This window comes from Plectrocnemia conspersa, unplaced genomic scaffold, assembly GCF_051122295.1.
Source record: "Plectrocnemia conspersa isolate PC_06_02 unplaced genomic scaffold, ASM5112229v1 ptg000012l, whole genome shotgun sequence".
NCBI classification, from domain to species: domain Eukaryota; kingdom Metazoa; phylum Arthropoda; class Insecta; order Trichoptera; family Polycentropodidae; genus Plectrocnemia; species Plectrocnemia conspersa.
In genome coordinates, this window is record NW_028277176.1 from 15,964,577 (window position 1) to 15,981,088 (window position 16,512).

Consider the following 16,512-nt stretch of genomic DNA (forward strand, 5'->3'; position numbering starts at 1 on the left):
TTTTCAGTAACTGTCTTTATTAAAAACATATTATTATTTGTCACTATATGTTTAATATATATTATGTTTAGTTCGATAAAAATTAAAAATATTTTTTTGCCTCCTGGCCCCACTTGTTTCAATTATTACCAGCCACCAATGATTATCACTATATAAGTATATGGCACAATAAACGTAAAAATAAAGAAGTCAAGTGCCCACGACTGACATTTTAGGATATTTATAAAATTAATCTAAATATTATTCATATTAGATTCTAATTATTGTACATAGTTTTTATTATTCATAATTATTTTTTAGAAGCCATGAGCGATCAATAAGATGACTTAACACCGAAATGGAACCAAACTTATTCAGCTAAATAACCACCATCAAAAGACAAAAAAATGCGTTTTATTAGCGTTTATGTGGTTTGATCGACGTTCATTTCCAATCCTCGTAGTACTAAATGTGTGCAATATGTTCACAGTTAACACGTACCTAGTTTATTTGCAATTCTAATAATTATAATAAGTCGTTAAATCAATTGAAAATACTTCATTAAATCAACAGATGTCATTGTGCCGAAAATGTATCTGCATTTTTAGAATAAAAATATTTTTCAGTGACATAATAACTGACTTATTTGTGCAATTTATTATGCTACTTGGCTTTTTCAGTTGAATTTAACTTATGTTTTTTGATGAAAATTTGGACGGTCGCGTGGCTGAAAAAATCGATAAAACGTGTTCGAATGGGCGGCGGCGCTCGCGTTTCGGCCAAACGTTTTTTATTGTCAAAACAGTTGACACTGGCCGCGTCGATTGCGCGTCGACAGCCGACGGGGCATCGCCGCCGACGTCAAATGCGTCCCGTCAACCCCGACCGAACCATGGCGCAGTCTTCCGTTTGCAAGGTGACTCATTCTTTTTCCCCACGATTGCCCTGTCGTTCGCATCGATTGCCATCTGACGTTGCCACTCTTGTCAGTTATCTTTATATAGAAACGACAATAGTGATTCGTTCGACCGTGGTTTAAGGTTATTATAGTATAGAATTTAACCAGTGGACTAAGAAAGGTTACCACCCTCAACTTTTTAACTTTAATACGAATAATGAAGTAGAACTAAAAATTGATTAAACCATGGCATGTTTCATGTATACGCGCAATTGCACTTTTATCGAGTGTTCCTTTGGAACCAATCTGTTTTGACACACCGTTGACCTCAAATAGTTCTTGATCAATTTTAGCTTCGAGAAACTTCTTTCGCGATCCACAACTTGCACAGAAATAGTAAAAAATATTGTATTTATAGAGAGAGGTTTGACAGTGACTTATAAAAATTACAAAATTTCCAAAGTCGTCCATTTTTCTGCCTCTACTGAGGTCAATGCTTATCAGAGTTTCTCGTGTGTTGGACCAGTATTGTTTTTCAGTCTCGTCCAGAGACCGGCGTCATATTTCCATCATTTTTTTAAGTTGCTACACTCTGACATCAAAATATTGGCTCCGTGTTCTGATGAAGTTTTAATAGGAATTACATTATTATTAAATTAATTTGTAAATATATATATTTAATTTATTTACTATTTTATATACATAAATAGGTACATATCAAAAAACACGTAAAATATTTAATATACAATATAAAAATACATATTAAATACAAATAATATAATTATACCACCATAGAGTGCACCAGGTTGCCTTAATAAATAAAAAAATCAAAAATACGATCTAATTATATTCAAGAATTTTAAAAAAAATATGGTAAATGCATAAATTTATATAAAACATCAATAATAATAAAACAGTTTATAAAATTATGAACTAACAAACTGATACATTTATAATAATACAAAACGTCATTGATTTTCTTGAATAAAATGGCAGAAAACAAATCATATTTTATCGCCTGCCTTTTTTTGCTTCATACTAATTTTAATGCAGAAAAAAGTCACTCGACACTTATTTGAGTAGTGGGCATGCTTGCTTCTACATGCTGTTTGAATTCATTTAGAGAATCTTTTGATAAATTATTTATCAAAAATAATGGTAAATTTCTTAAAATTATCAAGCTGTTTTCAAAATATGAACCGGTGCTAAAGAAACACGTTAAACAGGCAATAAAAAATGCATTACTTGGGAAAAAATATCCAGTAAGAAATCATCTCATTGATTGCCAAAGCTACCAAAGACAAAAAATGAATCCGGAGTATGCAGCTCAAAAGTGGAAATTAATGAAAGTTTCATAAAATTCATAAAAATTGACAGCACAACTTGGACGAAAATGACTGAAGTAATTTTGAATTCTTTGAGCCAATGTAGCTCATCCATCGAAAATCTTTATGGTCAAGGCTACGACAATGGAGCCAATGTGTGAGGTATAAAAAATGGTGTACAATCTCGTATTACAAACATCAATTCAAGAACGTTTTTCATTTCACGTGTCTGTCATTCTTTAAATCTAGTCACTTGATGCTGTAAATGGAGCAATTTAAATTGTACAAAAATTTTCAATCGTATTCATTTTCATATTAAAATTAGCACATATTATATATGTTCATTATATCAACCATTAAGTTGACGTATTGTTTGCTAATAATTTTAATTTCAGATTATTTAAAAAAAATATTTACTAACCCAAATAAAGATGTGATCTAGGAAGACAAAGAAAGGGAATGAGAAAGTCAATTCATTAAAACATGTACTTTTGGGTCTCATACTATTGACTAATTCAATCCCTTATGGTATTCTACAATATAAGAAGTAAATTAATATGTAATTGAGCTTAAAAAAAAAATGAAAACATTTACACACACACTATTTATCATTGTTTAACCGAGATGAGCTTAGTCAAAAGCTTAGCCCTGAAGTTTTTTCCTTCAAGTTTTCTAGTCAGTGATCGTTTTTTTTACATTTAGATTTCATTTAGTTTCATAGTATTTTTCATTAAATGACATGTATTTCTCTGGTCAAATTCAAGGTAATGTTCACGTTAGGTAAATCCATGTCAGAGGCAATAAAATCGTGCCCTCACAATGGAAACGCTTGGTTATCTAGCATTCATATTAAAAATTTTATAACAATACAACGATTTAAATACGTGGTAATCGGATGAAGCATATCTAAACGGAATTTTGCCCAATAGGAGGGTGCAAAAAACAATTATCCCTTCTCAGAAGTCAAAAATCTAAGTCAAATGCAGTAAAAAGTGCCGTAAATTTCCGACTTCTGCAAAGTGATTATTGCTTTTGCATCCTCCTATTAACCAAAATTCGATTTGAATACATTTTGACCAAAACTCTCGTATCCGAATTCCGTAGTAATATCGGTAAGGATAGCTATCATGTTTTAAAAAAATAATAACAAAGTGCAGACAAACTATGGAGCAATATGCGAGATGCCATGTCTGTCTATATTTCTTCTTTTGCTTATTTTCCCCTGAGAGTTGAGTTGATTTAGTTTGTATTTTGGACTTGACCTAATTAAAGTTCTAATACTATAATTAGTTTTAGAAGTTTCATTAGGTTATGTTTGTGTAGAAATTTTAGAGCGGCATATAATTTCACTAGATTATATTTTCGCTATTAGAAATATATATCTACTTGTGAAAATGTATTTGGATTTCACTAGTGAAAATATAACTTCACTGAAAAATCCATATTCACTGTAACATTTATACATTGGGTGTAAATAAATAATGATAAGTATGTACTAAAAAATTGAAATCATATAAATTGACTAACACATACCGGATAAATTATATTTTCACTGATAAAAATATATATCTACCGGTGAAAATGTATTCCGATATGATTTCATAGAAACGACATATTTTTGGGGTAGATTCAAGACTGTTTTTTTTTATTTTCATTGAGGGATAATCCGAGAATTTCTGGTTTAGAATCAGGGACGTCATTTCATCTTTTTCAATAGGGGGGGGGGGGGCAAAAGTTGGGCAGTCAGTGGTCGTTTTTTATTAATATTTTGCTTTCATTAAGATTCATAGTATTTCATTAAATAACATGCGTTTTTCTGGCCAAATCAGTATATATATATACAACTCCTTTGCTGTTAATATCTGGATCCATAGTCGCAGCGAATTCTCCATTACTTCAATAATGGAGTTCAATGACTAATTCTTAGGGTACTTAATCTAGTCACTCCCTTTGCAACTTCAGCATTCTAGACACATCCTTGTTTTTTAAGATAGTTCCAATTTACAGATCAACCAAAATTATTCTTTTTGATGCTTTTTAATGGTGTTTTTTACTGAATTCCATCATTTGTTACTTGTCTCCAATTTTTTGCTTTTTGTTAATATTCTAACCTTTAACCTCTAATATTTAACATTTAAAAGAGGATATTTTAGACTAAATGTCATGAAATTTTAATAAAATTAACATGCAGCAACTGGCCTCATGACTTTTGCGCTGAATAGTGCTATAATATCTAAACATGTTATCTTATGTGCTATTAAATTCGCAAGAGAGTATTCCGTAAAAGTTCATATTTTGTTCCATTCGTTTTTAGTCAGACAGACAAATACCATGATTCACTTTTAGGATCAATATATAGAAGATATGTTTAGATAAATAAATAATAATTATAACCTTTGAATTGTTTATATTTGTCAACTTTTATTGACCAAGAATTTATATTCAAATTATATTAATTATTTAAGGAGTGTACAACAGACATATCAGAGATGGAACTTCACGCAGAAATAGATCATTTGAAACGGCATCTCGCCGAGAGAGATGCCCATATTGAAGCGATGGAGGGCGAGTTTCTAAAGGGTAATACAAGAATTACCGAACTCGAAGAACAAGTTGTCTCATGGAGGGAGAAATATGATAGGCAAGTATTATCACTGTTTATAAATCAAATTGAATCGTGACATTATTTTTAAAACTGTGTGTCGGTTCAGGTTATACGATTCCCATAGGCGAGTTCAGAGGTTGAACCAAAACTTGGAAGAGAAGCTTCTTCAAATGGTCGACAAGTGCACTGACGATAAATCACAGCTGACAAACGATGTGGAGACTTTATCGGTGCGACTCGCCGAGTTGAACCTCACAATTGGACACTTGCATAAAGAAAATGTAAGTTTCGTTCAAGTTTTTTATCTGTGTTAATGTTTATTTTTATCGTTGAGTATATGGCGTGTTTTGCTTTGTGTCGTCAATGTAACCGGTTGAGTCGTAAGCACCGTATTGAACTGATAACTGCTCAAGTAATTATAATTTAAGTTGTGATAATGAACTATATATATACTATGTATATATAAATTCAATGTTTTTTTTAGCTTATCTCGAATATATAATAAAAATGAATAATGTAAAACAAAATTAATTTTAATAGACGCACATTGAAATAAAGTAATTTGTAGATATCCTATACTAAAAATAAAGAACATGATACAATAAATATATTAATATTAAATAATCTGATAAGCTCTTTGAATTTTTTTAATTCAACATTGTAATCGTTATTAATGACACATTAGGAATTATCTGACTTATTTAAATTCTTAACAATCAACGAGGTTTAAGATGGTACTTTATAATTTTCTTTTGAACTTGAAATTACTTAAATTTGGCTGCTTTTAACTATGTCCCTGCTAACATATGTCGAAACATAGTATCAAGGTGGTAATCCAATGTTTATTTTAATTTTAATTGTACTTATTATTGTCTTGTGTATTGTTTTATTCATTTTTTGTTTTGCATTTATTTTACGTGACATAAATGTGTATGTCCTAACATTGTATTTGAGATACAAACAGTGATGTTATATTTTTAAAGCATCATTATGGAATATGACGTATCACAATTCGATTAAATTAAAAATTAGCGTCATTGGCGATGTTTAAAAAATTGCTCAAACGAATTTTGTTAATAATAAATTAATACTGAAAGGATGTAACTTCATAAATCGTACTCTTTTCAGGAGCGTTACAAGAACGACATGAATTTAGCAATACAACTCTTGCAATGTAAACCGGACAATTTTGTATCACAGAAATTTGATTCAGTAAGAATAATATTTATATTGTTTATTTTATTTATTGCTTTTTATATTTTTTTTGTATTTTGAGTTTTTAGATCTTAGTGTTTCACGTGTTGCTTTATACCTTTTGATTGAATGCAAACATCGTTTGCATTGTCAGTAGTGTTTGTTTAGTAATGTTTATATCGTTTCAGGTATTTCACTAATGAATAGTATTCAAAATGTAGATTTCAACTAAAAATACAACTTTCTAAATCAATTACAAATAACTAAAACTATTTTGAAATTTTTAGTTGCCGCCTGAAACGCAAGCGAGGGTATCATCTTACATAATGTCCAAAGCTAAATTAAATCAAGATACCGGACTGGCCGGTTTCATCGGAGCCGGAAAGAATACCTCACTCATTCAGGAGAAGGTCAATCCTGATGATTTCGAGTTTAACATCTCTGCGTCTTTGATGTCTAAAATATTAGAAGAGAGCGTTCAAAACACAATATCTAGTCATTGTGATACATGTACTTGCCTGAAAAAGTCGATTAACCCATTTTCTTTAAGCGATAAGAATTGCAACATAGGAACTCAGACTAATATAAGGCCCGATAATTGCGTCCATTGTAGTTCTGAACTAAACTCAAACAAATCTAGCTTAACCGTCAAATCTCCGACAAAAGCTACGAATGAAGAAATTGATCTTATACAAATAACCGATAAGGACCTACTCAATTCAAACTATGCCATAAATAAAAATCAATTGCACGATAGCAGACAGCTAAAAGTAGACCAGATTTCGTCAACATTGAAACTGAAAAGTAATGAAGATAATTCAAAAATAGTCGCTCTTAAACACAGAGAAATCATTACGAAAATCGGAGACGATATAAAAGAAATCAATATGAAAGATCGATATACGATGCCTTCGTTAGAACCGTTAACTGTACATCATAGATTATGCGATAGGACAAAGCCGCCTAATAATTTTAATAGTTTTGACGATAAGAAGATCGAAAACGACACTGAAATTTCAAATAAAAATAAATCAGCGAACGTAAACAGTTTGCCGGCTAAACAGAACGTTACCGATATATCTTTCGGTCAAATTGAACATTCGGTGTTGATACCGAATATCGTACAAGAGTCTAAAGTAGAAATACCAAAAGTAAAATCGGAACTAAACTCTCTTAATTCGCAGAGGCTTTTTCACGGAGGTTCGGTCAGTTCTAATGACACCGAAAGTAAAACATCTTCGAATAAATCTTACCAAAACGGCGGATCCAATCCTAAAGTTCAAATTGGGCCCGGTCCTAGATTTTGCTCCCTAATCATGCAAGCAGGCTCTAAAAATATACTGTTAGATAACGCACAGCCTAATATCGCTCCCGTTTTATACACAAGACAGTCTAGAAATTTAGATACGATGCCTATAACTTCGTACAATAATGATTTGGATCTAGGCGTAAAACGCAATAGTACTCACGGAATTGATTTCAACTATCTCGATCCGATCGGTAGCGAAAAACATCCTATCAATAGACTGCTAGATAATGTCGATAATATTTTAGATTTACCAAACGAAGAACTTTTGATACGCGACCCGATGGACTTAAGCGAAAAACCGGAGAGCGGTTATAAGAGCAACGAAAGCGCTGAAATAATCGATAAACTCTTATTCGGGAATGACAATATCATAGTCGATAATAAACTGGAGCCTACTATACCAATTCAGCCGATTTATAAAGAACCAGATGTTAAAAAAGAAACTCTGATTCAGATAGACGAAAAGCTAACTAATTTGAGCGAAAGCATGAAGAACGCTCAGACTCAATCGGATAATTCTTTAGTAATGAACGACAATATAAAAGTATTCAACTTTGATCATTATGAAAAAAGCATCAAACATTCATCAACGTCCGTAGCTCACGATCTTGCGTTCGATATCAATTCCGAAGTAAAAAATGCCGATTCTCAATCATTCATAAACGATAAGACGGAATTGTACAATACGAATATAGATCTAAAAATCGCCTCGAAAAATTTGAGCGAAATCAATAAAAAGTTTCCCATTCCGGACGCTGTAGATAACAAAAAAACTAAGGAATGGAAGAAGGAAACGTCCACAGAGAAGAGTTCGAGTTCTCTATCCAGTGACGACAGCGCTGCCGTGTTGCAAAAGCAACAACTTATCAGAGTGGCCGAGTGGGTGCAGAAAAATTTGGAGATGGAGCAGCAAACTGACTTTGATAATTCTGATAGCTGCCACCAAAGCATGGAGGAAATGCATCACGTGCGAAACGATTTCCCGAGACCGGCCAAAGTCGATCATAGAATACGCAAGGGCTATAAAGCTGCTCACCACATATCGAAGCACTGCGTTAAAGCGGGCGTCGATAACGCTGAAACAAACAATGTTAAAATCTCAGAACCGATCAAGTGTGAGAAGATTGCGATGAATCATTTCCCGATCGTTGAGACCGATATAGATATTGGCGGTGATGCAGCGGGTCCGATGATAAATCAGTATTGTAAATCGACGTCCGACGCTGGTAAGTTCAGCGGTGAGTGCACAGAGTCGACTAAGAGCAGCGCGTCCAAGGTGTACACGAAGCAAGAACTGGCCAGGATGGAGTACAACGTGAAACAATTCCTGTTGAACGGCACAAGATGGACGAAAGGACAAGAAGAAGAGTATTGTTCGAAAGCAAGGAGGACGAGCAGCAAAACAGAGACTGATTTGTAATTGTTATAGTTATTCAGTATTCGAGAAAGTATGCACACTAAGATGGGTCGAAAATACATTATCTGATTAAACAACTCATTAAAAGGAGAATCTGAAAAGCTGTCGGTGGAATGATTAGACCTTTCTGATATCTACTGTTCCCATAGTAAACATGCTCTGTCTGTTATACCTTTTATTTTGAATATTCTTTTTAAGACAAGGCATGTATATGTATATACGCTCAATATTAATCAATATCTCTATTTTTTCTATATATTTGCATACTTTCAAATATTTATTCAATTTATATTTTAATATGCCGGGATCTTATTTTGTTATTGGTTATAGTAATACTATAAATGTGACTCATGATCTCTATTTTTTAATGTATGTAAAAAGTTGGTTTAATTTATATTTCAACAAAGTGAAAGTTATAAATTCTCAGAAAATATTTTATTGTTATTAGTTATTATTGTGAAAGTATATAGCATGTAGTTGAATGCCGTTCATTGTTGCATAAAACCAGCTGTACTTAACGGACAGAGTATAGAAAGGCATGTAACATGGAATTAAAAATCGTATCAGCTCATTATAAGGAGCTTACAAGTCAAATCAGAAAATAATTTTTCGGCCTAACCCACACGGTGATAACACACACATACAGTCCGCGTTTAGATTAGTTTTGTATTGTGTTTGACTCTTCCTTAATGTTTATAATATAAAAAAATAAGAAACATTCCAAAGCATTTTATATGTATGTATATTAAAGACATATCTCGTAGATTATAGATTCGGTGTTGAGCTTTGTCATAAAATTATGTACGTAGAATAGTGGTTATTTTTTATGAATGTATGTTTGTGGAATGTTTTGCTTTCATGTACGATGTTCATTTTTTTCATAAAAATTCTTGATCGCACATTATTTTGCATGAAAATGTTTAATTCATATGATTGAATTAAAATATTGTTTTTTAGAAAATATACAAACAGAAAGATTATGATATTTCTAGAGATTTTTATACTCGATTAAACAGACAAATAAATTAAATGATAGATTAATTTTTATATAGATATTTTTTATAATAAAATTTCAAAATTTGCTTTATTTTAAATACTTGAATTATCTGTTTATTTTAAATTTAAAGTCTTTCGTATTCACTTTTATGATTTATTTATTTTATTTAGTATATAATAAAAATTATTGTATATACACATACATTCTAATTCTAAAATATCTCTTGGAAATATAAATATTTGTGCTATTTTTAAATATAATGTGCCAAATTCTTCGATTGAATGTTACAATACGCATGCCCAATTATTTTATAGTGCATTTGCCATAATTTTAAATACGTCAGTTACCTTTTTCAAAATTTTGATCTAACGCGTATATGCCGTTTACTTAATTTTTAACATTCCAGTCAAATATTAATAAACGTTACTATAGTAAATATATAATTTTATCTAGTCGCAAAATTTATGAATGTGACTAAAATATTTGATGTCGCATATTATGTATTCATATACATTTTTAAAGTTATGCAACATCCAATTATAAATACAAAAGCATAATTGATTTTATACGTTCCTATAAATATCGTAATTGTAAGCTAATAGTTAAATAATTTACCAAAATAGTTCAAACCAAAGGAAAGCATTCTTTTAATTTAATCAGAAAAATAATCGAGTACTTATGACGATGTTTTTTTTTATTAATTTAATAATAAAATCTATATAATACTTAAAACTGTAATATAATTTTTAGTTTTAAATTCAGTCTGACTGTATGTGATTTATTTTATACATGTATGTGTACATAATACACATTTTTTTTTTTTATATATATATATATATATATATGTAAAATATATAAATGAATATGTGTGTGCAACTATTTTACATATAATCAAATAGGTTTAATTATATACGATGATTTGCTCTTCTCATACCAAATTGTGGACGTATGATTCATAATAAATATAAATATGCCTAAGTTGTTTATAAATTTAATTTCAAGCATTTAAATAGTTGAGATGCTCAAAACTTACAGTTAATTTTGTGATATTTTATGTATGTATATTTGCTGATTTTTTATACATTGTACGAAAATTTTATGAACGAACGGCGCTTGCTTAATGGTCTTTGAATCAATGCCGTATTTATAAATTATTGCACATTTGTAAAGTATGCGCAAATTTGTGATCTTAACATATAAATATGTCCCATGTACGTCAATGTAGTGCGAAATTGATTTTTGTAATTCCTTTTTCAGAATATATTTTTTATCCTAATGACATTAAATCGATGACAAACTTGCATATAAATGTGTATATTTTTTACGTGTGACTGTGCGCAAAGAGACAACGTATTTGTGATGCGTATCGCAACGTTGAAATCCAACACGATATTGCGACCGCAGCGATCGAGGGTATAATTGTTATTTATTTTATAACCGTGATTGTTAAGTGTTAAATAATTGTTGTTGTCGTGTTATTTATTAGTGTGAGGCTTGTAAAATGCGCATACGGTTCATAAATATATGCGTATTCTGAAAGTTATATTTTTTTTTCTTCAGAAACCAAAGGTCTGTATGATTTGAACGCTACTAGGCTTCCCATTGTGAAATTGCCGTTTATATTACTGAAAATTAAATGCTATTTATTCTATCAGTATGGTTTTATTATATTTGTATCCTATATGTCCAATATAACAAGCTATGCATGTATTTTATACCGTTAAGGATTGAACTAGCTATTAAATTATAACTTGGGTTTTCAAGTTACAAATGCTAGATTCTAGTCATATTCTTCCTTTAGTCGTTCAGCATGAATCTCCCTCATTCTTCTCTTGATTCAGCTGCAAATAGTTGTATTAGTCATTAACAAAAACTATCTAGTTGCCAAAAATAAGTTTATTTTTAAAAAATTAATCCAGTATATTATCAAATAATTTATTTTTAAAGTGCTCGTACAAGTATATTATATAATATTACTAATACATAATCACAAATATAGTATATCGTAATGTCCAGGCCTGTAGAGGAGGTGAACAGTCGGCGTTACTCCCTCTGGAAAATCGTGAGCGATGACCTGAAAAATAAATTTTTAAAGGAATATTAATATAGCTCATAATTTTTGAACATAAAAAACATTTAACTTTGGAAAAATATTTTTTTCTTTGCCGGTAATCACTAGGTGCTAAATCAAGCAAATAATGAGAACGTAGTAATTCCCAACGTATAACTGTAAAACTTCACATATAAGGTGAGTAGTTTGTGGTCTTACATTATCATGCTGTATTAAAAGTTGCGAGTACAAGTTTCCATCTCGCTTCTAAAATGTAATTATCCACTAAGCAGTATTGAATAGTATTTGACGTTAATTGAAAAATATTCCACAAAAATTAACCCTTAATAAACCATATTTTTTTATTGTAAATATTTAATTGCAACATAACAGACGTTAGCCCCATTTATTAGAACGGGATAAACAATCAAAAACTAAGAAGTGAAACACCATATTAAAATTTTATCAATTATAAACTATTATTAAAGCTTACAATCAATATGCATCAAATCATTATGCATGACCAAGCTCGATTTTATTTTAATTATTTCAGTGAGATTAGGAAAATCTAGGAAAACCTTATCTGTGACGATCAATTGGAATTATAATTATATAATAATTACTAATTTTGATCTCCCGAACGCAATATAAATCGAAAAACACTAGTCTATATGGGATTTAAACTGGTCTTCCAAGTATTAGTCACTGACTTATACCTACCATTAATTTCTTGTACTGGTCAATGAATTATGAATGGAAGGTATCGAAGAAATCTTCTGTTAATCACCATTTCTTTGTTTATTTTTGTTCCCGGATAACAGTGGAGTACCCAACGAGTACTCTTTATTTACTCCCTAGCGGTCGAGCAGAAACATTAGAAATCTCCCAACTGGTAAGAAATAATGTTCACTAGTTTTTCCACAAGGGCAAGATTTTATTCATTAACTGAAATGTTTGGCTGACAGCTGCACTCATCATCTTTAAAGCTCGTTACACCGTTTTTAAATTTGTCTCATTACTTCAATATGCTAATTGTTCCTAGTGAATTAACTGTTTTGTCCCCATGGCTACATTGCAGAAGTATTACGTTAGCATAGTAAATGAGCAATATCCCTAATCAGCATCTCAAGATTTATTCACATCCATGCTGATTAAACAGGCATCAATAAGAATTCAATCCAATTTTTGGAGATAACGTGATCCAGACAAAGCTACGAGGACCACACGTATCTATAATATTGCACAAATCATACGCGATCTCAAAACTTGCGAAAATAATAATAATTTACATTATCAATAAATTTGTATTCAAACAAAATAGACATGTAACTCTGCATACATCAATCTCGAATTTCGAGATATATTACACAAACGGAAGCTAATATTTAGAATTTGCCATCGAAGCACTAAGTAGCAAAGAAACTAAAATCATATCTGCTAAAGTAATTTAAATAATACAATTCTCAAATTATATTTATCAGAGAACACGTTTTAAGGTCACGGAGTAGAATTAGCTAACAATGTCATCGTTGCATGTACGCGCCAGCATTGAGCAATCGATTTTTTTTATAGAATCGACATTCCTACAATGCATGATCCATTTTTTAATACTAGTTATTATTTTACTTATAACCATTGATGACTAATATAAAAAATGTTAGGTAATTTAATGATTTGATCTTTTAGCTTTTACTTGTACATATCAGAGTTGTCAAAAATATGACGGTGAAAAACTGTTATGTTTCAGACAAAATATGTATAAAAATTCAAGTGGTGAGTCTTCGAGCAACCCCCATACAGCCCTGACCTTGCTCCTAGCAATTTGTTCGGCTTCTTTAATTAACATATTTCGGGAAAGTACTTTTCTGAATATTATAAGATAGAAAAATCACCTCTCAGTTCTAACAGTAAACCAGTACACGAAATAATTCTACGCTGCTAATTTTCAGGGACTAAAACCTTAACCTTTAACCCACTTAAGACAGTTTTTTCATTAGATTTCAAACCAAAACACGTGTGGATAAGTTTCCTTTTTTATTATTTTCGATAGATAATATGTTTAACTTTATAGTTGAACCAATACTTTGTAAAAATTATTGATCATTTTGTTTATACAAATAAGTGTAAACATTACACAGTGAGACACGTCGTTTTTACATTTGGATCTGGTTACATAGGACGAGTCAGACTCGTCATTCCATCGCAATGGCTTAAATAGAAGGGGCTCACGTTGAATATCAAACGTAATTTTAAAATCTTAATCACTTGGTTTATATCTTATTTAATAACTTTCCCTCGTATCTGATAACAATATTATACGAAGTCCGTCCCAATAATGAATGCACTAATTTGCTTATGCATGACTAGATAACGTAACACCTCATTGGAGGATATTGCCACATCGATAGACCTAAGTTCAGATTTTACTACGTGATAATGATCAATTTCGAGTCAACAAAATTTTAGTGGGGTAAAATTATTTAAACGCTCTTTACTGAGCGTTCCCACTGCGACGGAAGCAGCACGATTTTATTGCTTTTGGAGTGGATTTTTGACTTCTGAGAAGGGATAATTGTTTTTGCACTCTCCTATTGGTCAATATTTGGTTTAGATATGCTTCATATGTTAAAATTATTTTATCAATGGTTTTCAATGTGTGGGTCGCATTAGATCAAAATTAAAATCATGAAATTTGTTTTATTTCTAGTTTAAAAAGATATTTACAAAGAAATAAAATTTCTTGAAACTCAATACAAATAAAATAAATAAATGAATTTTTAATGTTTTAATGCATTTCCCTGAAAAAGCAATAAGACAAATAATTCCAAATAAAATCTGGTTAGAACACCAAGGGACATCAGGAACAAATTAGAATGTTTATAGCTCTGTCACCCTTTAAGAATAATTTACAGAAAAATTATACTAGCATCTCATGTTTAACCCTTCCACGTGTTTTTTGTTTTGTTTAAAACATATCACAAGGCTCAAAGGTTTGACACCTTTAGGTACCCAATGCATACTGGAGATTTTCTTGATGACTTATATAGGTGTCATCAGCTGTCAAAGGGTTAAACAAAGAGTTCTTTGATGGTCCCTCATATGAAAGTCAGCGGCAGCAATAAAAATAATTGTGTTGAAATATTTTTTTCTTAGAGTATAAACATCGATTTGTAGATAGCAGCACAAAACGCTTTAGTTTTTGCAAGTAGATATTACCAAACCCGTCGTTAAAACATCAGAAGTCGTAAAAGGCAGTCACTACCTGTCCCGTGGATTGCCAGCAGCGGACAAAGCGGGTAGATATTACTTGACCCGTTGGTAGCGTTAATATGAACGCTAGATAACTGAGGGTTTCCACTGCGATAGCACGATTTTATTGCTTTTGATGTGGATTCTTGTATGTCATTTAATGAATTACTATGAAACATAATGAAATCGAAATATTAAAAAACGTCTCTGAACAAAACATTGTTTTGCTACATTAAAACGTTTTAAAATTTAAACAAGTTAGGTGCAAATGAACACCCCGTGAATTGCTCTCTGCAGCGAATCGACTTAAAAATGTATAAATATTTACCTCCAGATTATATATTATAACTGATGAACTTACTCAAATTTACAGTCTAGTAGAAAAAAATGATTACCTGTGCTCCTTCTCCTCGATCCATATATCGAACTCTGACTCCCACGTTTAACGCGGTACACAACGCTATAATGTGAATGTGGTCGGATTCCTTGTACATGGGTTCGACTTCCTGTCGAGTTAAAGATAAGATGTTATTGATATAGAGAACGTAGAGAATATAGCGCAGAAACGGGATCGCACCTGGTGGCAAAACTCGGACACGGTGCGGTCGCCGTCTATAAAGTTCTGATAGAAGTCGCTGTCCGTCTGCAACTGGCCGGACGTGACCAACCTCAGGTAGACGACTATGTAGTCGGAGTAGCCCTGCTCGTTGAATATCTTGTGCAGTTCCCGGTGGGCGTCGGGCACGCTCTTCTTGATCTCCTCGCCGATGCGGTGCACCACCTCCATGAAAATCTCGTAGAAGTCCTCGACTGTGAACTGGGCGAAGCCGAGGCGGACGAGTCGGTCCTTGGAGTCGGCGACGAGGCGCTCGAAAGCGCGAAAGCGGTCGGGCTCCTCGACCAGCCGCTCCAGGTAAGCGTAGGCGAAGGCGCGGAAGAAGCAATTGCCGTCAGGGCGCGTCTTGCGCAGCGCCGAGTAGTGCTCGGCCAGGTCGGCCGCTTTGGCGGCGTACACAGGGTCGTTGTCGTACTCGGCGGCCAACCGCGTCGCCGGCTCGGGCTCGTCCACCAGCGGCCGCGATTCGCAGATCTCGCGTTCGATGCGCCGCTGCTGCTTTAGCGTCAGCTCGTCCTGGTGCCGGGCCGATCCCTCGCCCGACATCTTGCGCCGATGCCCCTGCTCCGAGCGAGCTCCTCACCTGCACATCCTACGCGCGGCTGAAACGTCAACCGCTGGGAGCTAGAGTGACGGAGCTAAACCGAATAGCTCTTTACGCCGTCATTTAATTTTGCTTATATTTTAATTACTGTACAGTTGCGTATTCGCTGTCTTTACTAAAAAAGTACTGTCACATTTTAACATTTTCAAGTTCTCCTTGTCGGAAGTGGATGCGCTGCTTCAAAGCGTTATTGAACATAATTTCAATGTTTGGATTCAGACAATGAAGGCACATTCACTAAAAATAGTATATATCTGTACAAGAGTTTT

General features: G+C 32.6%; 2 protein-coding genes across 2 annotated transcripts; one reads left to right on the forward strand and one right to left on the reverse strand.

Moving 5' to 3' along the window:
• Window positions 1-760: 760 nt before the first annotated feature.
• Window positions 761-11,375, forward strand: LOC148228384 (uncharacterized). The gene is made up of 5 exons (XM_088199320.1): window positions 761-895; window positions 4,668-4,843; window positions 4,914-5,088; window positions 5,936-6,019; window positions 6,289-11,375. Exons 1-5 carry the CDS (start codon window positions 845-847, stop codon window positions 8,728-8,730), a joined length of 2,928 nt encoding a protein of 975 aa, XP_088055446.1. The 5' UTR covers window positions 761-844; the 3' UTR covers window positions 8,731-11,375.
• A 270-nt stretch (window positions 11,376-11,645) lies between these two features.
• On the reverse strand, window positions 11,646-16,270 carry LOC148228385 (ubiquitin thioesterase otubain-like). The gene is made up of 3 exons (XM_088199321.1): window positions 15,601-16,270; window positions 15,419-15,529; window positions 11,646-11,798 (listed from the first exon to the last, which is right to left on the reverse strand). Exons 1-3 carry the CDS (start codon window positions 16,183-16,185, stop codon window positions 11,712-11,714), a joined length of 783 nt encoding a protein of 260 aa, XP_088055447.1. The 5' UTR covers window positions 16,186-16,270; the 3' UTR covers window positions 11,646-11,711.
• Between the last annotated feature and the right edge of the window lie 242 nt (window positions 16,271-16,512).

Excerpts from the sequence above, each read along its gene's own strand:
- LOC148228384 (XM_088199320.1), top strand. The coding sequence starts at position 845 with ATGCGTCCCGTCAACCCCGACCGAACCATGGCGCAGTCTTCCGTTTGC. Across the intron at positions 4,844-4,913 it reads TGGAGGGAGAAATATGATAG|GTTATACGATTCCCATAGGC; the intron begins GCAAGTATTATC and ends GTGTCGGTTCAG. Across the intron at positions 6,020-6,288 it reads TATCACAGAAATTTGATTCA|TTGCCGCCTGAAACGCAAGC; the intron begins GTAAGAATAATA and ends TGAAATTTTTAG.
- LOC148228385 (XM_088199321.1), bottom strand. The coding sequence starts at position 16,185 with ATGTCGGGCGAGGGATCGGCCCGGCACCAGGACGAGCTGACGCTAAAG. Across the intron at positions 15,530-15,600 it reads TGTCCGAGTTTTGCCACCAG|GAAGTCGAACCCATGTACAA; the intron begins GTGCGATCCCGT and ends TTAACTCGACAG. Across the intron at positions 11,799-15,418 it reads ATCGAGGAGAAGGAGCACAG|GTCATCGCTCACGATTTTCC; the intron begins GTAATCATTTTT and ends TTTATTTTTCAG.